Consider the following 24728-nt stretch of genomic DNA (forward strand, 5'->3'; position numbering starts at 1 on the left):
ATTTATAATTATGCAGTTATGACAGTACGTCAATCACAGATCACTGGTAAGAACATTGACTATAATCACTCCATTGTTGCTTGTGTATCACTAAGTCCTCACTCCATTATCCCCATGTTATTATAAAGGCCTATTACATTTTCAAAATACTTAAAAAAATATATATAAAAATCTTGAAAATGTAAAATTTTCAGATTTTGTTGTACAAAATCTGAACATTTTGTATAAGTCATGTTTTGCCATTAATTGCTGGCTTGTGCCCCATTTAAAGGTGAAGACTGACAAATCACACAGTGCTGAAAATAGTGGTTTATTGCATGAATTTATTATTCTGGTACCTTAAAATGGCCACCATGCTGATTAGTGAACAAAACAAAACAAGAAAAAAAAAAAACAGGTCCAAGACTGTAAATGTGAAGGCTGAGCTGCCTACTCCCAACAGCTTAAATTCTACATATTTACATAAATAGGTTGAAAAAAAGTGATTCACATGAAAAATATGTCAACAAAGGAGAAAACTGTGTCAAGTTGGGCTGCAGACATCATTAGCATAGCAATAAAGGCACTCTGTAATTCAGTGTATACATTACATTGATTTAATGGGAGAAGAGCTCATACAGAACAGATTCTTTGTTTCAAAGGGATGATAACTCAAACAGAAGATGTTGAAACCACATAAATTAACAAGCTGGTAATTGCTAGACACTAATAAACAACAAATATATTAAATTGATTTAAGTTAGTAATGTAAAAAGCAGCATCTTTAAAAACAAAGAAAAAATATAACATGCCGTGTTCCAATAAAACACATAGTCAGCATTCATGGCCAGTGTTTTTGCTTGCTATAAGAATCCACATCCTTACAATGGCTCATTTCTCACTATGGATTCCCGCACAATGATAAGAAATAAACAAACAAATGTGGTGGCCTTGAATCCCCATTTTGTCTTTGCGAACTTAGCTGACATCAAATCATTAGTATTAGTTTTTGTGCCATTTCAGTGCAGAAAATATCCTTAGCATTCTCTTTCCATGGTCAAGATGGTAGGCTACATAAAATGACAGACATTTTACTCATCGAGTAGAACCAAAACGGTAACTCTGCAAGCTTCATCAAGTATTTCTTCAGTCCATTACTGATATTTATAAGAAAATCTCCATCACAAAAACAGGTTAGGTCTTCAGTGTGTTTTCTACTACGAAAAAGGAACAATTGGGATATAAAGCGCTGATGTAAAATGACGTTTAAATGGGTCGTTCCGAAGGATATCTTTTTGTTTCTTTGGTGCAAAATGTATTTATCACATATAGATCAAAATACTCCTGCCAGGCACACAGAGAAGGCTTCCAGTTAGGAATCAACCTGCATTCATTGATTTACAGACTGCAGAGTTATTCAAGGTTTAAAGTTGCAAAAGAAGAAATGCTGCAACAACATACAGTGTGTATGATGGAGTTCATTATTTAAGAAATCTTGGAAAAGAGACATAATGACAATTACTGACTGCAAGTCAAATGCAAAAAAATAAAAGAAGGAAAACAACAAAAGTGTCAGAGATTTTCTTCTTAAAACCTTCCAGTAAAACAGCTGTTTTTTTAGTTTTACAGATGGCATTAACAGTAAAATGGTTAAGCATAAAATATCATTCAATAGTAACTACATATTCAAAGATTCAGAGATTCAAATCATATTTAAAAGAATCTCTTCTAGTTAAAAGACTGATGGTAGTTTTTGCTGGCAAGAGTCACACAACCAATTATAATGTTTGGAGGGTAATTACGCTTCCACACATAGGGTGCCATGTTAGTTTAGAGAGCTTTTGTTTCTTACAGAAATAATTTGAAAATATTTTGTCTCTACTGTGGTTGTGTTTGATATAAAAATGTATTTAATGATCTGGAGGAATGTGACCAAATGGGAAAAATTAGAAGAAATATGCCAAGGGGAAAATACTTTTTGTGATAATTTTGCATAGATTCACATTTGGATTCCAATTTTTCTTTTTATTTTATTTTTTTTAGTTTAGAAATTATTGCATCACATTTCTTTTGTTACTTTGAGCTGCTATTGGACAAAAAAAAAAAAAAAAATGATGTTAGCTACATTGCCAGTCAATGTACACCAAACCAGGAACACCAGAAATATTTTACACATCTGCGTCAGTTCTGATATTCTTGTAATAAATAGCTTCATTTCATATTAAATTACTCTCAGTGTTCGTTAAATATCTTAAATGACATTAAACCTTCCAAACTGTGCCAAAAGATTCCACCTGTAAGATTAAGAAAACCTCAACTGAGAGAACGTATTCAGAACATGAGGATAAACAAGCAGCCTATCAAAATAAAGTTCTGATAACATATAAAAGCACTTAGAAGATCACAAACATTCAAGACAAGAAAAATGTCTCCTTTGAAAAGGATTTTCTATCACCTTTAACCCGAGAACCATTTTAATAAAACTCAACCATTTCATTTTAAGTAGATGAAACACAATAATAATAATTTTTAAAAAAGCGATTACCCTTTTAACACAAACTGTACATATCTGGCATCTGGACATTTAAAAAATTGGAAGTGCTGCTACTTTAGGAAAGGCTTCCTCTCATAAATCCTTATCAAAAATATGCAGCTTCAGGAGTCCTTTTGTTCTTTATCTCTCTAGAAAACTTTACAATGCTACATCGAACTCCAAAAAATGTGGATGAGGTCTTCTCTTCAGCACTTCTTATCCATACCTGCTGTCACATTTTCCTCTGATCTCTGTTTCTCACTTCCTTTTCACCTTCAGCTTCTGCTCTCCACTTCAACTTTACCTTTTTTTCCCTTCGGCGTTCACATCAGTCAACCTTTTCAACTTTCCCGATGATCTTTTCCTTGAAGATGGGCAAGACGGCGTCATCCTCGCGTATCTCTTCGAACACCACCCCACAGTCAAACTCATCGCTCACCTTCTTGAAATAATATCTAAAGAAAACAAAACAAAATAAATTTAAAAAAAAAATATTAATGAATGTATTTTCCACAAAAGGAAATGTTGAGGTCCCAATTGAAAGGAATCAGATTGCATGAACATAGACAAGGTTACATAAACCTCTCCTCAACTGCAGCAGTTTTGAAAATGACTGAATTTCATTAGTTTGTCTCTCATTAAAACATGCTTTATACAAAAAACGCCTTCTGTTGACAAACTTTTGAAATAATTGGCTATTTGAAATCAATAAAAGATGCTGTTTTACACAGAGAAGCATCTGACATTGTTTAAATCCCACCTGTAGTTTCCTTTCTTTGTTAGAAGTTCTTTGAACTGGCCCAATGTGACAACCCTCCCTCTGACAGACGTCCTGTACGGTATCAGCTCTTCGCAAAAGTAGTAGGCCACAGTAATATTCTCACAGGATTGCTTTTTAGTGGCTTTATGTCTGAAAATGTAAAACAAAGAAAACATAAACAGAATTTGAGACAAAAAACAGATTAATTAAATTACTGTTACAGTGGCAGTTGCCAAAAATGATAAGAAGCTAATATAACATTTATATTGTTCCATCATGCTAAATGTAAAGTCTGTTATTGATTTTAGGCAGAGAAATCGTATTTGAAGAGGTTTATTAGTGAATCTGATGATGAATCTAATGAAGCATATAGCCAACATGTTGGTGTTTGTACGTCGCACCACAGCGACTCCATCTGTCTTCTGTTCATTCACAGATGGCAACATGCAAGTGATGCCAACTAATCAGTATCACCATTACAACTTAACATCTATCAGGGATCAGGACTCTATACTGACACAATAAGACAGTGAGGTGATTTTTACCTCCCTGAAGAGCATGTATGTCTTTTTCCTTTGTAAAAACCTGAACGGAGAGCTGCTCATTTGAAAACAATGATGTTAAATCATTGTTTAAATTCAGGTGAATTACACCTTTTATCTTTCTATTCTCTTGCTTATGGTTATGTTGTTAAAACCTGAGAGGTTTTCTGTTCTTGCAGCGCTGACATGAAGGCTTCACCCTCTGGATCTGCCAAGTACTCTGCATTTCATTTTAGTCTAACACTTTCCCCACCATCTATTTAGTATCCATCCTAGATGGGCATCAAACAAAAACATGTTTTTCAGAAAACATCACAAACTGACTCGGTATGGATCTGTAATACTCTAGCCTCTTTGATTTTGTTCAAACATAAACAATCATTTCCTCTGTAAACCATTTTGTTCTTTGAGGCTCAAAGTCTGGTCAAATACGTAAAAAAGTCTCTTCTGTTCTGTTGTTTTACATGCATAGATTGTTTGAGTGCCTGAATGTGCATAATTATCCACTAAACACCTGAAACTGTCAAAACAAGTGATAAACAGGGTAAAGGTTTGGAGCAGTGTATTGGACCACAAGAAGAGTTCTGGTATCATTACTGGAGCGAACCATAGGCATACTCTGGCTCGGAGAGCTCGCTGTCTGAAACGGCGGGCACCACGTTGAGCAGAGGGACCGGTGCAGGCCTGACTGCTGCGCGACCCCTTTGGATCACCTCCATCACATACCTGGAGGACCGAACAACCCCGATTTAGACACATAGCAGCCAAAAGAAGCAAACAAAAGCAAAATTGTCTGGACAAAGCCAACAGTTCTTTCTGTTTTCTGTTCTGAGACTATACTGACTAACCACCCTGATAAATGTGGGAATAAGATATTTTTTTTCCATCTTGTACCTCTGCTTGGGTTGCAGAGATCCAGTCTTCAGTTTTTCCTCTTCAAGCCGTCGACAAACTTCCTCCAGTTGGATGAGGGGGCTGGGAGCCGGGTTCGGAGGCATAGTAGGGTCCTGGATGAAAGGGTGAAACGGCTGCACGTTGCTGCATGAATGCATGGACCCTGATCTGTCTGAGGAGCCGAGGCGAGATCCCTCATGGTTCGCAGTCCTCTTGGACCCACTGACACTCCTGGATGTGCAGAATATGAGCGGTTAAAGCATGCATGCTAAATTTAAATTGAATATTTTGAGAAGAAAAAAAAGCTTTCGTACTATGTGAGACATTTGTCACTTTTAAACCAATATTGTGCGATTTCTGTCTTAAAGTAAGATATCACTGACCCATGTGGGCTTCTTTTTTGTTGAGCCATTTCTTTCTGTCCCTCCATCAGCCACAACAGGATCTTTTGTTTTTTCTCCATTTCCTCCGCAGGCCATGGCACATCATAAGCTCTCGCCTCTTCGCCTCTCTTGAATGCCCTTTTACACTGCGGGCCAGTTTTGCTGCTGCATGACAGAAATATGGAACTGAGTAGAAAACAAGGATTCTGTAGATGTGCGTAAGGAATAAAGCGATTAAAGTTGCACCACACCTGTAGCCTATGTGGTCCACAGGGTTAGATGTCATGCCATCTGCATAGCTTCGAGATTTTGAGCCGTAATAGCTTGTCTCCAGGTTCCAGGCGGGGTTGCCGTGTGTACGCATGGCCCCTTCAGGGTCCACTGCAGTCATGTGACTGTGAGGCACGTGTTTGTGGTGGTACGCATGACTCGTCTCACCTTTCAAACCGTGTCTGGCTGAATGTTTCCCCTGACCTGACTGTGCCACCCCTCTCACCCCTGAGAAACCATCTGGAGAGCGCGACTTGGGGGAGTGGCGCCCGATTCCTGGAGACTCGCAGATGGGCGTCTTCATGACCCGCTGGACGTGGTCGTCCAAGATACTCTCTGGGTTTTCCTCGTGAGCATCTTGGACAAAAGGACTGCTGTATGTGATGTCAGCATAGCGGGGGTTGTAATTCAGTGAATAAGCACTAGGTGGGAATCTTTGACTGGGTAATGATGAGGGGGAGGAAACTTCATCTCCTTCTTCCTCCTTTAATTAAAAAAAAATAACATGAAGAAATTGGTCAAAACAAAAAAAAATCTACAAACAAATATAAATGTTTCTGATGTTCCACTTAACCCAATTGTACATGTTGTTCCTATTTCAACCTGTAGGTGGCAGGTTTTGCACATACCACTAATAAATGTATTATTTTTCCCTCTGACTGCAGATGTGAGGAGACAAACCATGGGCACCATCTATCAGTATGCACACAGCACTTCTGTGCTCCCTCTATGTCATGACAACTGCAGCCGACTCAGCTTCAGCTCTGACTGACTGAGACAAAACTGTGCTCTGACAGAATCTGCTCAGGGGGGATTTACTGGGTGGGGTGCTACAGGCATTCATAATAGGGGCAGAGAAGATGGTGAAAAAGGAAAAGAGGATGTGCATAAATTTAAAAATAAAAATCGAACTAAATAAAACAGGAGATGGTGAGAAATTCTGAGACGTTTGGTAATGGTCCAGTTTCATTCTGAAAGTTAAAAGGACATCTGATTACTATGTTGAATATTTAGATTTGATAAGGTTATGTATATGGAAAAAATATTCCCTACAATAATTTAAATTCCAGGAATGTCATAATGTTGCTAGAACAAAAGGTAAACTCCATAGATGTTTTATTGTTGATATACGGCCAACTGATAGGTGTTTTGTCAGTTTTGGAAATTGCTAAGATACAGATACAATAAGAACAACAGTTTAAAAAAGATTACAACAACTGGACTTGTTGCAAATGGAACTAAACACTTGGCTAATTTTATGTGGACATAAAATTGCCACTGCACATGGACATAAAAAACCCCACTGCATTATGAAAAACCCCAAAATAAACACGGACCATGGTCCGGATCGGGGTCCGTGTTTATTTTGATACCATGTGCAGTGAGGAAGATGGCAAGGAAGGTTAAAAAATATCCAAAATTTTCACTGGTTCTACAGTAAAGAGTGGCATATTGGCTCACTAACATAAACATGTCAAATTTGTCAAACTGCAGTTTTATCACTTAGAGAAACTAAGAATGAATTTCCACATCTCCGTTGTTTGGTCGGTGGAGGATCCCTACTATGAGATCCTGTCTTGAAATAACCAGGACATTTAAGAGAAAATGGCAACCTCTATAACTGGGTTGTTAAAAAGTCTCTGAGCGGGATAATGAACCTTAAGATTTATCAATATCCACAAAAATATACCTACATCATTTTTTTTTCTATATTTATCAGTCATTGAAACTAAACTGGGTAAGCTGAAGAGAAGACCCAAAACTTCTGAATAGCTAGGAAAGATGTTGAAAAGAGCAATTCTAGAACTCTTCCATTATGCAAGCTGTTGTCAACAGTTGGGATTATTCTATTATTTTAAAATGACTTTAAAAAAATATATTTCCCTTTATAGGAAGTTATGTAATAAATCTCCATCCAATAAAAAATTGAAGCAAGGATCTAGATACTTTCTTATGTAACAGCACATTGCTTAAGAGTTATTTTAATTGCCAAAGAACGAGAACCAAAGCTTCTTTTTTCCTACTTTAGGTAGCCACAATATTCATCTTTAGCTCCTAGTTTCAATTAAACAAACCCACAGCTTTTCCTTTCATAGGCCTCCACATAAATGATCCACCTAGAGAATTAATACTTGGCAGAGCATGTAGAGAGAAATATCGGTTGTGGTAACGGGAACCTTTTCATCGGCGTTCCAAATGGCATCAAACGGGCCTGGCTCACTTTTCCAGGCTTACAAGTGGCCGAGTGTGCAGGTGCTCCGTCCGATTCATCCAGGAAGCCAGATTGCTGACAGGCCAAGGACAGAATCCTCCACATGATTCATATTGCTTTTTACTCTTCACTCCAATGGCCGGCCTCGTTTATTTCATTAAGGCCAGACGGATTTACGTCTCCTTTGTTTGTGAACATTAGAAGACTGTTGGCTGCACACACGCACGCGCACACACACACACACACACACACACACACCCATGCACACCTCTCTGGCTGGCCCAGAAACAGGCTTCACTCGCCCTCTAATCATTTTCTTTAACCTGATTTTCTACCCACCGTCTATAGTGGACTTATCAAATTATTTACGTCCTAAAATAAAGTAAGAAAAGTGCAAAAATATAATATTTGATATCGATATGTTCAGTATTATGTGCAAATCTTTTGTCCCTCTTGACTGCGTCAACATAGAAATTTTTCTGTCTGTTCTCTGTTTACATTCAAAATAGATTTCATTGTATTATTTTGCTAATACTGTATTAGTTAGAATCCTTTTAGGTCTGTATTCAGCTATTTTTATGATTCAAAAAAATCTTTAAATATTCAAATATCCAACAAAATGAACAGAATTTTAATTATTTGATTGTGAATTAGAACTACACAATATATGTGGAATATTCCAATCATAACAGACGTTTTGGATTAAATATTTGGTAGAATATAACATTTCATTTACTATGCATTTATGTTCTTCATATCTGTAGTATATTTAAGATGAACTGAGTGTGTCATTCTTTATTACTTTAGTGGAAGATAGAGCGGTGGAGACATTGTGCAATGACAAAGAAAGAAAAAATTTCTGAAAATGAGAGTCAGTCAGTCACTAATGCTATTGCAATTTTCAGCGGCTTTATTAAAATTAAATATGTTCCTGAAATTGTGCAGCTCTAGAGAGGAAGGTCACTGCAGTGAGTCTGCTTATGGTTTCAGAAAAAGAAAGTGAGATGATCCTACCAGTCGGACTCTTTTCAGCCTCTCCTCCAGTTTCTCCTCGGCCTCCCTCTCCCTCAGGACGCCCTCCAGCCTCTTGATCAGCTCTGCAGCGAACCTCTCCGGCTCCACGTGTATGTCCTTTGGAATCCGGTTTGTGCGCTGGAGGAAGAAATGTCAGGCCGTAAGCACACACTGAGGAATGTCTTCCCACCACCTTGTGTGCCTGTTAAGAACAGTTTTAGTACGGTTGACCCTATACATCCCGTTAGAGGTCAAGCTGAAGAAATGAAGCAGGAAACAACGAAAGGTGCAGAACTGAAAGTGTTTCTTCCAAGGGAGACTGTAAATTGAAATATGAATGTATATACAATCCGTTTTGAATATTACTAAAACGGATTAGATGTCTCTACTTTGCTTTTCTGTTCTTGTTGTACAAATGATATCTTTTTTGTCACAGTTTACATTTCAAAAGTGGGCAAATATCAAAAAAATTGAATTTCGAATATTAAATGAAGTGTTTTGAGCAAAGTATTAGTTTAAGACTCTGTGCATTTATTCAGTCAGATTAATGCAGCAGTTTTTCACTTAGATTTTTTTTAAACAAGCTGGGAAAAGTTTGGAAACTACCTTTATTAGCCTCATATGTCAAAACAAACATGACACATTAATGGGTTATTTAGGTTTTATATGTACCGTAATCTCATCAATAAGTAGATTTCCTCTTTGGCTAGCTGTTAACCTGGGTTCATAGACCATCTTTCATTACAAAAGAGCATTGAAAATAAGATATTTGTTTAATCAAGGTGATGTGAGCATCATACAGCCCACTGCATAGTAAATTCACACTAAGGACACTAGGGTGCCATGTGTGGTTTTTTAATTGGACTCTTTACTCCCAGGCCTAATTAGGGCCAGGGCTTTCCTACCAAGCGACAGCATAAAGCTGCAGAGAGAGGCATCAGGCTGTCACAGGGGAGGTTTCATGTCTGCTAGGCTTCGGCGCGCACAGCTTAGGAAGGCATCAAGCTGCATTTAGACAGCCTTCTCTTTCACCATCAGCTATTCTTATACTCCATCACAGGCGCTGTAACACAGCTGAACTAAAATATGCACATTTCCAATGGCAGAGCAGAGGAGAAATGAGCAGAGACAGACAGTTACAAAGAGAGAGGTGTAGAGGCGGAGAGCGAGGTGGAAGGGAAATATCCCATGAATAACTCACTGGAAAATGAGGTAGTGGCACTCGCCCATTTGCTTTGGCACTCTCATGCATCTCCCGGCGAGGGTGTTTGCGGTATCGGTATGGTGGAGCACCATTTCTGGAATGAACAACAAAGATATTTTCATAAATCATCCTCATGAATAAACAACAGAGGCAGCTTTGAAGCTGAACGCTTCACACAGCATTTTCCTTCTGAAACAAACACCCAAAAGTGCCTTTGTTATCCTGTGCAGCATGAGAGGGATTATTGCAGCATTATGGCCGTTCGTTCTGCATCACAAGTGGTCAGGCAGATCACAGCAACATGTAAAACATGTATGAGTTTGTAGAAACTGTCAGTGAGGTTTTCACAGTCTCCTGTGCTAAATGCTTAGGACCAATTAGCTGATCGCAGCTTTTAATCCAATCCGCTTCAAACATTTTTGGGGGGAGACCAGCTGTGCACACTTTGAAGGCTCCAGTTCAATTCCACAGAGTCACACTGCACCTAAAGCATTTTTCAAATCTTCATTTTAGCAACCTGGTGACTCATAATCAGACACTGAAATCAAAGATTTTTTAATTGATGCCACATCTCCAGCTTGCAAGTGAAAGTTATGGAAAAGAAACATTTAGCTAATACTTTATATTAGACAAGTTGGCCCAATTGTCCAGCCAAATAAACATTTAACTGTATAAATTTCGCTACATATTTTGAGTTCAGTCCAGGAAAATATTATTGTTAAAACTGCTGAGTCAGACAGTGTTTAAGCCTGCCATGATATAACAAATGGCAAAACTGTGTTTTCTGTGTGGTGAAAAGATACATACACACTGCAGTCTGTGAGAGAAAGTGTCTCTGCGTCACTGGATATGCTCTGCTGCTCGCTGTCATTGGCACTGGGGGCTGGGGCCAGAACATGACCAATGTTGACGTAGTACGGGTTGATGGAGTCTCGACACTGTCCATGCCTGCAAATGGAAATGAGAAAAAAAATAAAACTACAAAAAGCTAAATAAATCTCAATATTTTTTAAAATGTGTTTAGTTAATTTCTTGGCCAAGTTTGGTAGCTTAGTCTTCTTAATGTAGGCTTTCTTGCAAGCTTGAATTTCTACTAATTTATAAAATGTATTCATTAAATGGTCTTCTTAACATAATTTTAGTTGTTTTGTTGACTTTAAACAAGATTGTTTTTTAAAAAAATTTATTGTTTTAACCAGAATAGAAACCCACACGACTAAAAAATATAGTCAACAGTAAAAGGTTGTGTGTGAAGAATCTCATCTATATATTTGTCAGCCTCTTAAAACATTGTGAAACTTTGCTCAAATTTCCTGTCCATTGTGGTTTGCAGGTTGTGCATCCTTTTTTTATTGTAACAGTCTCTGCACAGCAATTAATTGAGTTGAGTTTTTTACTTTTCTCTTTCATTTTATTTCTTTTCGATTTTAGGCCTTTTGCTAAACTTGAGCCAAACTTCAGCCTTTGATTATCTCTTGGCTGTTATTTTTTCTATTCAAGAAAGATATGCAGATAGTAAGACCAAACCTTAACCTCAAATCCTTATCAATAAAATCTTCCGAATTGTGTTATCATTATGTAATATTTAACAAAAGTTCAATAAAATCTCAAATGTGAAGGAGAGCTTTTCAAATTGGTACACATCAACAAAAAGGTTGACACTTTTTTGACTCCAATCATCATCACCAACTCAGCTGAACAGACTTCTTAAAGGGCTGTGCGCACATGAATTATAAATGTTGGGCATTATTATTCCTTATTCAAATAGGAATTCCCCAAAGCATTTACCCCAAACCTTCTCCCTGCTTGGAATGCAGAAGCACCAAGAGTTCAAATGAAACCTTCATGACAAACAGATTTCCATTATCGTCAACATTTAACAGAATAATTTACATAACTGGGATGGTGAAGGTGCATGACAACTAAATAATGCAGCTGTAATTACAGCAAATGTTGCAATCTTTATATGTAGAAAAAATAATAACATTGTTAAAAAAATCAAGAAAACTCACCATTGAACTTGCTAAATAAGTATTTAGTAAATAATTCTAATAATTTCCATACATACAAGTAAAAACCAGGACAGGCTTCAAATTTTGTCAGGTGTCAAATACATAGTGATCCCAACAATGAAATCAAGCTGATACGTCTTGGCACAAAATGGCTGCTTGAAATATTATAGGGTTGAATCTGATACCTCAGATCAGGTGAGGTGTAAGGAGGTAGGTGAGATTATCTTTTGAAACATACTATAGTTTCATGGTGGCAGATTGGTTACAGAAACAGTTCTAAGCTAACTTCTGCTATTTCAAAAGTAATTTTCTACAACTGCTCAGGTATCCAACAGCTGCATGTTAACAAAGTAGCTTCCCAACTGGCTTTAGAACAGCTGCACATTAAGAAGGTCTATTTCAAACCTTATTATCAAACAGAGTAGGTTGTCTGTTTCACTAACTACTCAGAGAGGCCTGTGTAGAATAAATTCATGGTCCGTATGCGGCCGCTAGATTTGTTGTTACTCTCTGTGAATGTCCATGTGACTGCACTGACTTTGTGCTGGCATTAACAGTAACAATTCAAGTGAGTGTGTGGCACCAAACACACAGATTCAGAAAAAGACAAATAATATAATAAGTAGAAGCAGCAGCAACAACAATGCTTATTTTTTAGAAAGACAGTGAGAAGTGACCTAATCTACTCTGCTAGTGAGGATAATTTATCTTTTAGGAACAAGGATACAAAACCTACATTATTCTGTTAGGAATCACTTTCTTCTTTTTTCTTTGCCCTCCTCCTCGTAAGCCATAGTATAAACCAAAGCATTGTCTCTTCCTTAGAGGGAGCAGTGCAATATCTTTGAGTGAAACCTAGTTATTGAATAAGGGTGTGTACCTGTTCAGAAGGTCCAAATAGTTTATGCTCAGATACACGGAGAGATATGTAAAGGATTGGAACGGTGTGACAATTTCTAAAAAGGCAAATATATTATTCTCCTAAGCTAGAGAAAAGTGTAGCAGTCTGAATTCAGTTGACTGAACTATAGGAACTAAGGCTAAGAAACCTATATCTTAACAATTGTATATCTGTCACATGCCCATTAGCAAGCTTCAATTTCCCTCCATTTCAGTTAATTAAAACAATTTCACCCTTAAACAATAATCTGAGATTCACATGAACGTTCAGACAATGTAGAAATTAATAATAATTTAAATATTTAAACATTTTTAATATTTAAACATTTAAAATTGTTTATCCCAACTGTTCCAGTGCGCTCTTGGAGTTGTTTATCTTTTCAGCAAATGAACTTGATTACAGACAAAAAAAATCTGCCACCATTCAATAAGTGCTGACAGAAAACAAAGAACCTGCATTCCTCATATATAAATCTATCTACAAAGTTTGACCTCGTTTTTTGAATTTTGTCTGAAATACATTTTTGAAATATTTGAAAACTGTACAGAAATATGGATGTGCAGTGAAACAACTAGTCAGCACAGGCTTTGTTGTTATTTTTTTATCTACAAACGCTGTCAGTGAGACCATCGTGAGTATAAAGATTTCCTTTTTCGTAATGTAAAACCCATTCAAAGCATTTTGTAAAAGTCTGAATATGTTAGGGTACAGTTACGTAAGTTCAGTACCCCTTCTAAAGACAACATCAAAGACGAAACATAGAGTTTGCATTTAAAATTACTTCAGTAGAATTAATTACTGCAGTCCTTTCAGCAGATAAGAAATTGAACACAACTCAAACAGAAACACATTTGTCTGAAACAAGTAGACATGGAATTATTATCCATGTCTGAATCACAAAAGGCATGTAGGCACATCTTTGAAATGCACAACCACTAGAATCCGAACAAATTTCAACCGTTTTTATTTAATATAAACTCCTCCCAAACGTTAACACAAATGGCATTCTCTTTGAAGTCATTTCATGTCTTAACACTGATCTGAGAGACTTTTTAATGTCTTCTGTGGCCACTCTCTAAAGGGGATCTGACACAACTGCTGTAAAATTTACGTTCACAAAAAAACCCAACGGGTAGTGCTAAGAGGCTATTTAAAAATGAAGCATGTCTTTTTGTAATTTGAGCCAAATGTTTGATTGCTGAAATAGTTGTGACAATCATCACAAAAACTACTTCACTCACACATTAATTCCTGCTGTTTGTTGTTTGCCATTCAGATCTTTACATGCATATGACTGAAATCTCTGTAATAGCTCTACAGATTTCTTCTTCTTTTAAGTCGCTTTCATTTCTGCATTTCAGACTATTTTAAAAACTGATTTCCATAAAATTGCCCCGGGTTAGGATTTCAAAATTCATTCTTGCATAAATAAGCATTTGTAATTTGCAGATATCCGCACTAAAAAGTATATGGTTGCAGTGGGGAATGCGATGACATTCAGCAGGACCAGTTTAGCTCAAAATTGTGACTTAAACATGCAGCCATGTGGCCCAGGGAATATCTAATTTCCGTTCATTTATTGTATTTCAACAGAGCAAATTGTAATTGGGATTTGTTCTGAGTCTGCTCCTGAGTGCAGCACTGTGCACCATGTTGCTGTCACAGAGAGAGTTTTATCTGGAAGGTATCGTCTGTCTGTCAGCTGATGTGAGTTCCTGTCTCTCATCACAGCACTGGAGCTGTGGGAACGTCTCTGTAGTGTGCGACTGTGACGCAACTTAAATTATTTTATTGCAGAGTCGGATTGTAGAGAAATGGATAATAGCTGCCATCAAATTAGGATCCTCCCTTGTAACAGCTGGGCTTTTTTACTTCACCACAGGATGCAATTGTTTTCAATGACTAGGTTTAAATTGTAATTTTTTTTTCTCTCATGGTTCTGATGGTAGCATCATCCAACTTCTCTCTAGCAATAAGACGTTCTCTTACAGAGACATATTTCTGTTTGCAATAAATTTTAACTGATTTTGAAGAAATTTATTTTTTCATGCAAAACAACTAGTGTCTCATCACAGTACAAACAGAAAATAACTTGGATGCTTGTCCATGTTGGGGCAAGCCTTCAGTAGTCTTCACTGCAATGCCCTCATAATACGTCAAAACATACAGAGTGCATTTAGCATTGCAGACCATTAGGATGGGCCTCTGTCCAATTTTAATTACCAGAAGATACTCATTTACATAAATAAATAAATAATGGAGTATATATTACTACATTCAGCCATGACAGGCTTGAGGTGTTGCATTATTCCTTCATGTCCTTCACGGGATTAAAAGGTATTCTACTTTAAATTATGAACAACAGTGGCATGCGCAACAAAGCAATCGATAAGGGCTCAAAAAGATGCATCTTTCATTGAATCTTCACCTGGGCAATAAATTAAAAGCAAATTATTCAAAACATTTCCGTTATAGGTTAAAAAGACACCAGGAATAGAAACATAAGTTGTCACAGAAGAAACAGCAAAGTGAACACATGTTCTTCATTCAAGCTAAGAACAGCAATGAAAAGAGCAATGTCAACATAAGTGTAAGATTATTAAGAGATTACAAAAACATTGGAGGAGTTTGAGCTATCTAAACAATTCACACTTTTAGGTGATCCTTTAGTTCCATGAGCTACAACTATTCTTTACAAATTGTGATCTCTCATGACAAATTTGGGATTGAGAAACGCTTGTGAAGCTTATCAAAGCAAACATGATTAAGGAAGCAGCAGGAAACCACAAAGTGCAGAGGGAACATATGATCCTCAAGAGTTTATTTGATCTAAGAAATCTCAGCAGAATCTGATGTAGTCAGTTAATAAGTTAAAAATTTTGCTTGATAACTTTGCTTGTAGTTCAACCATAAAATAGATGTGAACAAAGGGCATGAAGATCACAACACAGAGCTTAGTGCTCAGTGTGTGCATTGCTCAAGTTAACGCTGCGAGTTGGTTGGCAGGTGTTCTGCATCTATTACATGTGTACCTGCTCCAACACTCCACAGTCAAAAGTCTGAATTACCTCCTCAGTTTGCAAGCAAGATATCCAGAGTCTAATGACCTCATTGTTTGACTTTGTGTGGAGAAGCAGATATCTAAAAGTTGCAGGACACTGGGCCTTGAGACCTGGATTTGAAGACTGCTGGCACAAGAAAACCTATTTTTACGTAGGAGGAACAAAATACCTCAATTTCAAAATGTTACAATCAATTCTAATCAAATATCTACTTGCTTTGACAATGAGTTTGTCTCGTGTACTTTGATATGAAGAATCTTATCTTGAAGAATGAAGGAAGTTGTTCTTTAGTTGTTGCATCGCTTTTGGATGGAGTCGTTCAATGGAAGCTAACAATAATATTTTATATTATTTATTTGGCAGTATTTTGAGTTTACAGTGAAGAAAAAAAGTAAAATCACAAAAGATTCAAACTATGTCTGAAATCTGTGAGAACACTGCAACTGGCTGCCGTCACTTTTTAGTGAATCTGTATTCCATTTGATAATCTCAAGCTTAAAATAAAATACTTTGATCAAATCTGAACTCGATAGTTCCCTACTGAAAACCTGAAAAGAAGTATTTCCACATTAGAACATTAGAAGGCATGCAAACCAGAATACAGAGGCTAGACAAGCCAGAGTTACATAATATTCAGTTGATTTCAGACAGTTTAAAAGACAATCTGTCATTTGTGGGTCAACAGAAAAAAATATTTCCTGTGAACTCGATATTATCTCTTGCGCTAAATTTGCTGCTATTCTCACAAATGGTTAAAACAGCATATATATGTAATAGAGAGAAAGAGGAAGACAGAGAATGCTCTGCAGGTTTTTTGTAGATCTGCAGATTAGGTCTATAAAAAAAGACTAGATTTATAAAAATCAAATTGTCTTGAGAAAAATAGACAATTTACTGTGAAATATAAAAAAACTTTTCTTTTAAAAAAAATTCGCCTCTTGCTGAAAGGAAAAATAGAAAAATAGGGGTCAAGGATTATCCAAAATACGAATGTAAATAAAATCAGCTTGAATGCCTTCCCATCAATACCTAGCCAGGTCTTGGAAAAAAAGAAAAAAAGAAAACATAATTCCCAGAGTCCCCACACGCACAAAGAAAAATAATGATTTCATGTTTCAAACTCTAAACAGCAGCTATAGTAACCTATTCAACTTCCGACATATCCTCCCCACTTGAGGTGGAGATGCTCCACTTCACACAACATCAACTCTGCTGTCTCTTGCGCTACACTCACATTGTGTTTTCATCTCCAACTTCATGCTGGTTTGGGGTTTCAGCTTTATTTCTAATTCAGCAGTTTGGAGGGGAAACAGTGCACAGTTTGAGCTGAGGCAAAGCTTTTTTCTTAAGATGCCTGGGAGGATTTACCTGTTCTCCTGGCTGTCCTGGAATTTTGCACTGCTGGCAGCTTGCTGGGGTACCGTCTCCATCAACAGCTTCTGAGTGAGCTGGCTGCTTGGGGTGAGGTCACGCTCGGTCTCCTCTGGCCCCTCATATTCATTTAGAGTTGGTAAATACCCTGACAGTCCCTTTTCATTCCCAGAAACAGAGCTCCGGTCACTGCACAGCTTGGGGCTCTCTCCTCCTGTCCGTGTGTATTCCAAATATATGTCAGATTTAAGGAACAAAGGATAAGTGTTTTCCTCCATCCTGCTCTGTATCTCAGTCTGAGCCTGGTCAAACATTGCAGGGTCAATGTGAAGCCTCATCAAACAATCTCTGATGAAAGACTTGGTAGCTGGTTTGATTTGTCTGGAGACAATTCCATTGTTGTCCTGGATGTACTTTTTATAGATGGCTTTCGCCAGTTTTACTTTCTTCTCCTCGTTCCCCTCGCTGGCTTCCAGTTTGCGAAAGCCACTGCATGCAAACCAGAAGTCCAGCATGTCTGCGCAGTCCTCTTGCCTGAGAAATTTCCCGAACAGAAGGATGCCATCCTGGTCATCCAGGAGAGAATGAAGGGACTCTGCCCATTTTAAGTAGGGTGGTGTTGGAGAAGCACTGCCCTCTGGCTCGAAGCCCAGATCCAGGTCTGACCGCCTGGGCGTGGCCACAGACGCCTCACATTTGGCGCCCTCGCTCTTGGAGAAGGAGGTGAGGTTGCCGTGCTGGCGACCATCATCACACACCAGCTCTCCTTCCTCCCCGGGAACTGGAGGTCTGGGAGCATCCTCAGTGAAGCTGCCTCCCAGGTCTGAGATGAAGCCCCTTTGGTCGCTGATGCTCATAGTCCCAGCATCCATGAACCCTGCGGTGCCAACGCTGCACAACTGTTGGATCCAGTATTCTAGTTATGCTTCTCTGAAAAAGCTCCTGCAAGGAGGGAAAATATATAATGAGAGGCAGCTCACATGACGACGAAGGCAGACCATTGTTTGCACACTCGCACAAAGGTTCATTCTGAGACTAATGCTAAATCAGCAATTCATAAATGAAATTATAAGACATGCATGTACAGCATTCTGAGCATAATGTATGAAAAGACTTGGAAAGCAATATGAATCTCAATTAGTTTAATAATGTGCTGGGCAAATAATTCACACTGTCCCAAGGTAGCAATAATATTTACAACCATTTTCCTTTCTGTCAGCAAAAAAAAAAAGTTCTCACCACTTGTTTTGTCTGTTCTGCTCTACCCAAATTTCAGCCAAAAAGAAATTTGAAGAAAAACTGTCTTCAACTTTCATTGGCTTGCACCTCATTAGCAGAAGCAAATGAGGCCTGTGATGACACATTTTTCCTCCGCAGGCCTCAGATAACATTTGCAGAGTCATGTCCAGATTTTGGCCAGTCATCTTCTAACTTGAACCTTGTGACGAATAAAATCTTTCCATGTTGTACAAGTCTATTTCTCCTCAGCAAAGAAAATGAAAGGGAAAATGTAGAGAAGCTTTCTAAGTGAACTACAAGTTTTGTATACTGAAAACTTGAAAAACTTTTTCAAGAGTTGTTAATTAATGTTAAGCACTATATTGTGAAGAAGTATTTGGAGCTATAAAGATTTTCAGACAAATAAAAGCCTATGAGCACCAAACCAGACCAAGACAAAACCTTCTTTTTTGAGAAAGATGTGGACTTGGTGGCAGGTCATTTTTCTGCTGCATAATCCAAGTGCTATTGAGCTCAAAGTGACAAACTGAAGGCTGGAAATCCTTTTTCAGGATTTTCTAAAGTATCATAATTCATGTTTCGCTACAGCAAAAGAATTTCACTCTGAAGCAGAAAATAGCCCAAGATTTTCCCACAGCAACTGGTAATTGCTGTGGGCAGAATTTTCTGAAATGCTGTATTGGTTTTACAAAACATGTAAAGACATACACCTTTTAAAAAAAGTTTGACTTTTGTCTGATCAGTCCACAAAATATTTTCCTGAAAGTCTTGGGGGATATCATTGTCTCTTTTGTGAGGTCTTTAGTTTTGACCTGGGAACTCTTGGAGTAGTTTTGGTAAGTCAGTCACTCCTGGGAATAAATCTGTTCGTACTATAGGTTTACGGAAAACTAAGTAAAATTTAACTCAGTTTTTCATAAAAAAAGGTGGTAAATGCTTAAATTAGCAGGATGAATGCTTTGTCCAGTAGGGCCAGGTTGGTTTGGATAGCATTTCCCTTAAGAAATGAAACCATAATTTGAAAACGCCATCTGGTATTTACCCCGATTATGTTTGTCTGATTTAAAATTTGTGTCAGGATCTGAAACATTTAGGTATGATTAAGCTATAAAAACACCTAACAGAGGACTAGAAAAACCAATAAGAAACTCAAGTCCAAATACTTCTGGCTTCTTATGTGGTTCAATAGATAAGATGGATTTTTTTTACTCAGCAGCATGAATATAACTGATTTATATGCACAGGACATATCGCCACTTCCCACACCTTTCCAAACCTAATTTAAAACATGATTAAAACATCATCTAAGTTCTCTAAGGGGTTTATATTTTGAGCTAAATAATTAAACACCCTTAGTTTCTTTTACAGTTAGAAAAAGTGAGGAAGACTTTTGATAGGTTACTGTATCGATCCTCATTCCATGTTCTAATTTTAATTAATTCCTTTGCTAATGGCAGAATCATCTGCAGAGCGCCGCACTCAAAATTATTTTAGCAAACACATTTTTCAAGGGCATATTTTGCTCCTCATGTATTCATAGAGCATTTCTTGGCTGCAGCTTGAGCAGCTTATGACTAAGCTGTCGAGATATGGCTTCTGTATTTAATTTAAGGTTTAATGTAGCCACAGCTGACTGGATAAATTCACATATCCGTGCCAAAGCCAGTATTTCTTTTTTGACAGTTTGCTGGCAGATCCAAATCCTAGTAAAAAAAGAAGAAAAAAAAAAAAAACTTGACATTTAACCTTGTCTTCATCTTACATTTTCTATGTAAATTACTTCCCTATTTATAGCTCGAGGCACTTGTTGACTCAAATTGGACTAAAAATGATGATTATTTGGATTTCATCAAAAGGCTGGCACCCACACTCTCACTGTGACTACATGAGAAGTATTTATGTCTTGGTTCCCAGTACCCTTCCCTTTAGGGCACGCCCACTCTCTGTCTAATTCAATACATACACAAATCATTTATCCTGATTGAACAACAGACAAAACCGGCTGTTCTGTAATCAAATGCTGCCCAGTGCTGAAGAGTGAGCAGCACGTGCACCGTGCGTGCGGCCAGATGTGCAGGAATAGCCAATCCCAGTGTGCGGGGGATGACAGCTGGAGGTAAATGGGGACGGATCCATCACCTCTGATCGCACCTCTGATCGCACCCCTCTACCTGTGAAGCCCGAGCATTGGGGTTACAGTGGCTGCGATTGCACATGCATGTGTGCATTTACACTGAATCAAGCCTAAGGCGATCGCGGGGAAATGTCATTTTGCTCTGCAACTGTATCTTGAGGTGAGCCTCTCATCACGTTCACGTCTTGGCCTCTCCTGAATGAGCAGGAACAGCAGCGGAGAGTGGGGGAGGGGAGCCAGAAACAAACTCCATACATACACACAGAGAGAGAGAGAACGAGAGAGAGAGGGAGAGAGAGACCCAGGCCTTTCAGCAGCCCACCGACAAGTGCAACAACTTTGTCACACTATTAATATCTGCGCCGTGGCCGCCAAACTCAACGCGCCACAAGCCGCCCGCAACTGTTCTCCCCCGCACCGCGGGTATCCCACACCGATTTCTGAACAGGTTTATATCGCAAGCTGCAAAGCGATGGGTCTATTTCCACCGAGTACCGCAATTTCTAATTTCTAAGCGGAGGTCAGAGAGAAGAGACAAAAGTGACAGATACTTAACCGGTGGAGATCCTCCGGCCGCTTACGTGCGCATCGGGCAGCTGGAGCGACACCAGTGTCTGCCCGCGGTGTCATGGTTAGGACGCGCAGGACTTTACCAACAACAAAGAGGACAGTCCGCTCTCCTCTCCGTGGCTGTCTCTCATGTCTGCGCGGAGCTGAGGCTGCACAGCAGAGCATGCACAGCGCCTCGCCTGTTCACTGCGCAAACTGCCTCTGAAATGTTCTGCTTCATGTGGCACACTTATTTCCCCCCCTTTTATTCTCTCTCTCTCTGGCTTTTAGTGTTAAAACTAGCATTTCTACATAAATAGAGAACACAATCAAAAGTGCAAGAAAATCTATTATAAAAAAATTTTCAAATATTATTGAAATACCATTTACAAATGAATGTGTTGTGAATCAATCCACAAGTATTAAAATGCTACTTTTTTGTCCTTTAAATACAAAAAGAACCCACAGAGCTTAGTTTTAGTTCAAACTCAAATATTCATAAAATGCAACCAAAATACACAGTCTTTGTCAGAGTTCCCTCATAACTTTCTAGCTCTGAAGATTGTCATCTGTAATGGTACCTGCAGGTATGTTGTCAAAAGTCCTAAAAAGGTTGTATGCCAGAATAAATTTGCATAAAAAGACTTGTTGACAATCTCAAGCCCATGTATGTTGGCAAAAGGTCAGGATGGCTGGAATGTTTTTAACCTGAACAGTTTGTGAACCTAGGCTATGAAACCTATGAAAGGTTATGACCATTTTACACAGAAATAGCTTAATAAAAAAAGAGACATTCAGTGAATATAAACTTTTTTGTGATCAGAATAAATTAATCTCAGGATGAGGGGATCATCCTTTGGGGGGTTTTAGTGATAACTGGCATCAAAAATGGTCTGTATTGTAATGCAGTTTGAATTAGCTAAATTATCTAGTTTGCTTTGAATCTGACTTAGCTCATGTTGACTTTATGATTATATTTTTTCAGACATTTAAATTTGGATATGATTGAATTAAATTTGGATCAATTTTGATTCTATCACAGCCATTTGCCCTGTTAAGTGACTTTTGCTGTTAAAACTTGTGCTACAAATTAATATTAAATTGAATCTATTCTTGAAATTTCTTTCTGTGAAAATAATAAGAAGTGGCAGTATTCAATCTATATTTTATCTAAAATCTAATTGTCGTTTGTGTAACATGTTGAAACATGACATTAATAACATGTAATGTGAATTCTTGCCATTTTACTGTTGCAAATGAAGCGCTAACATAAAAATCTGTTTGGGATTTTTTGGGGAGGTTTTTTTGTTGGCCAAACAGGTTTGACAGCAGTTTGTTTCAGAAGCATTCAAGGTGTTCATTCAAGTCACAACCTGCATCAGATAACTTCACCGATTAGGTCTTTCAAAGGTGCTTTGATCCCTTCAATCAGCTTCCAGTGGTGGCAATCTTATTTCCTGTTATGTGCTGCAATCAAACTCCCTTTGTCAAGCTTTTCTCAACAAGGAAATGTAAATCTAGAGATTCAAAAAGACTACTCTCATAGACAATGTGCTTTCATTTCAATGTGCAATGTGTGCTGGATCAATAATAGAGAAGGTTGCGGAAAAAAATAATCATAGGTTTTCTAAATGACCATCTGAAATGCAAACAATATAAAATTAAAGTTTGACAAACATCAAAGCAAAGCAGAGTTGTTTCTTTTTCCAGCTCACATTTTCCACATAAAATGAAATTTTCTAAAAACATTTTCTATACATGTTGTGTTTAGTCTTATAAACAACACTAGAGTAAAATTTTAATCCACATTATGCAATCTGAAATAGATATTTGCACACTTGAAAGAGAAAGAATCACACAATACTACAATAACTGGTTTACATGAGAACCAGCTTTAGAGGAAGGCACAATTTGAACGACTGTTTCAGTTCAACAGTACGTTTTAAAATATTGCCGGGCCTCTTAGATGCACTTGATCCTGTCATTACTACGATGACTTTATAATACAAACACCAGAAAAGCAAATGCAGGATTAGAAGGCTGTTTCTGTTCTTTGATATCAGGCAGGCACCAAGCAGTCAAATCGTTTTACTGAATCCAACATGAAAGGCTGATGAAACATCACAAAAACATGAAAATGTCTCAGATCACATTATTCGGTGGAATGACTTAAAAAGAGCAGCGTGAACAGGAGTCCACATTTCACACTCCATCTCATCACATCAACTGCAATGCCTGCTCCCACCTGGAAACATGCTACAGTGTGAGCTGTGCACAGGATTTTAAATATTTATACGAGCAATGGGAATCATGAAAAGTATTCTATTGTTACAGCTTCCTCCAGGCTAAATACAAACACCACATTTTCACCTATTGCAACAGTTTAGTACCAGCCATCTGACTAGAGTCAATCTGTGTAGCACCGAGTCAACTTCAAAGAACTTTATCTCAAAAGAAACAAAAGATAAATCTTTTACTTGTATGACTCAGTCTGGTTCTTTGTGTGATTGCAGTTTGATTAAATGTTCCCACGATGATAATGGAAAAAATTATCATTTGAGTGTAAATGTTTTACCTTGAGTTTGATTGTCATCTTCATGCATCCTCCAGGTCTGAATCCTATCATTTTCAATTCCATTGTAATCTTATTTAATGCATTATCCTGCAATAATAAGAACGCCAGTCTAATTTCCCACAAAAGGAACGAACTGACTGGACTAGAACGTTGCTGTGTGAGTCTATCTGTGCAGTCCAATTCTTCCTGAAAGATAAAAAACAAAAATTCAGTTTATACAAGCCAATGTTAAATATTTCCACAGTACTTTGAGCATAGCTATTACCTCTTACTGTTTCACACAAAAAAGGTGATAAAGTAGGTTGCTGCCCCCTGCTGATATAAAGCTTCACTAACAGAGTTTCCTATACATATATATGGATTAAATTCTTCACTGCATTTAGAGTAGATGTAAGTACAAAAAAAGTCATTTTCTGAGGATATCTGTTGAACTTCACAGTTGTACAAATCCCAAGTTCTTTTATGGCTGTCATTTTTTTTTTTTACCATGCAACGAAAAATGTTCAGTTTATTATATTTGGCTACACTTTCAATGCCAATTATGACATCTAATGAAAGCTACTAAACATATTACATTTGATTGGACCACACCTGTAAGTATACATATCCATGACTTGTGTAACTTAACTCAATAATGCACACTTCTCATAATTATTTAGAAATATTTCAACAAGAAAACCAAGACCCAGGATATGTTGAAGAGCTCCCCTAAGTGTAATTAGCACCTAATTCACAGATTATTCCATCTTTTTGTTTTTTTTTTTTTTCTTTTTGCTTGTTTGTACATTTAATTCAAATAACCACAAATCACTAACTTCCTCCAGCAAATGACTGAGAACATGCGAACGATGCCAAATGGCCCCCGCTGAGACGGAAGGATGTAGAGGAAGAATGAAAGTGCTTGCAGCTGTCGGAAATGAGGATTATAAAGTCATCTATTGGGAAGTGCGGAAATTGATTGGGATAAAATTGCACATCTAAAAGAGCAAAAGAAAGATTCAACCGAAATAAAAACTGCAAACAGAATACATGCAAATGTTAACGGGGAGCCGACACACAGAAAAAGTAAAAGCATCACAAAACTCAAGAGGTCA

General features: G+C 37.7%; 1 protein-coding gene across 6 annotated transcripts in view; it reads right to left on the reverse strand.

The window, feature by feature from the left end:
• Nucleotides 1-314: 314 nt before the first annotated feature.
• The window catches only part of axin1 (axin 1), a 30588-nt gene continuing 6174 nt past the window's right edge, over nucleotides 315-24728 (reverse strand). For 2 of the 6 annotated variants that reach the window (XM_055021610.1, XM_055021609.1), the window contains exons 2-12: nucleotides 23635-23820; nucleotides 17135-18079; nucleotides 10599-10739; nucleotides 9789-9885; nucleotides 8588-8725; nucleotides 5343-5845; nucleotides 5092-5256; nucleotides 4709-4939; nucleotides 4433-4540; nucleotides 3273-3422; nucleotides 315-2967 (exon numbers count right to left, since the gene is read on the reverse strand). In XM_055021610.1, the coding sequence (XP_054877585.1) occupies nucleotides 2841-2967; nucleotides 3273-3422; nucleotides 4433-4540; nucleotides 4709-4939; nucleotides 5092-5256; nucleotides 5343-5845; nucleotides 8588-8725; nucleotides 9789-9885; nucleotides 10599-10739; nucleotides 17135-18009 (2535 nt within the window). In that variant the 5' untranslated portion in view covers nucleotides 18010-18079; nucleotides 23635-23820 and the 3' untranslated portion in view covers nucleotides 315-2840. Of the gene's footprint in view, nucleotides 2968-3272; nucleotides 3423-4421; nucleotides 4541-4708; nucleotides 4940-5091; nucleotides 5257-5342; nucleotides 5846-8587; nucleotides 8726-9788; nucleotides 9886-10598; nucleotides 10740-17134; nucleotides 18080-21061; nucleotides 21260-23634; nucleotides 23821-24728 lie in introns of those variants that run through there. The other 4 variants (XM_055021612.1, XM_055021608.1, XM_055021611.1 and 1 more) reach the window with 4 other exon arrangements.

Source organism: Poeciliopsis prolifica, unplaced genomic scaffold, assembly GCF_027474105.1.
Source record: "Poeciliopsis prolifica strain line A6 unplaced genomic scaffold, Auburn_PproV2 SCAFFOLD077, whole genome shotgun sequence".
NCBI lineage: Eukaryota > Metazoa > Chordata > Actinopteri > Cyprinodontiformes > Poeciliidae > Poeciliopsis > Poeciliopsis prolifica.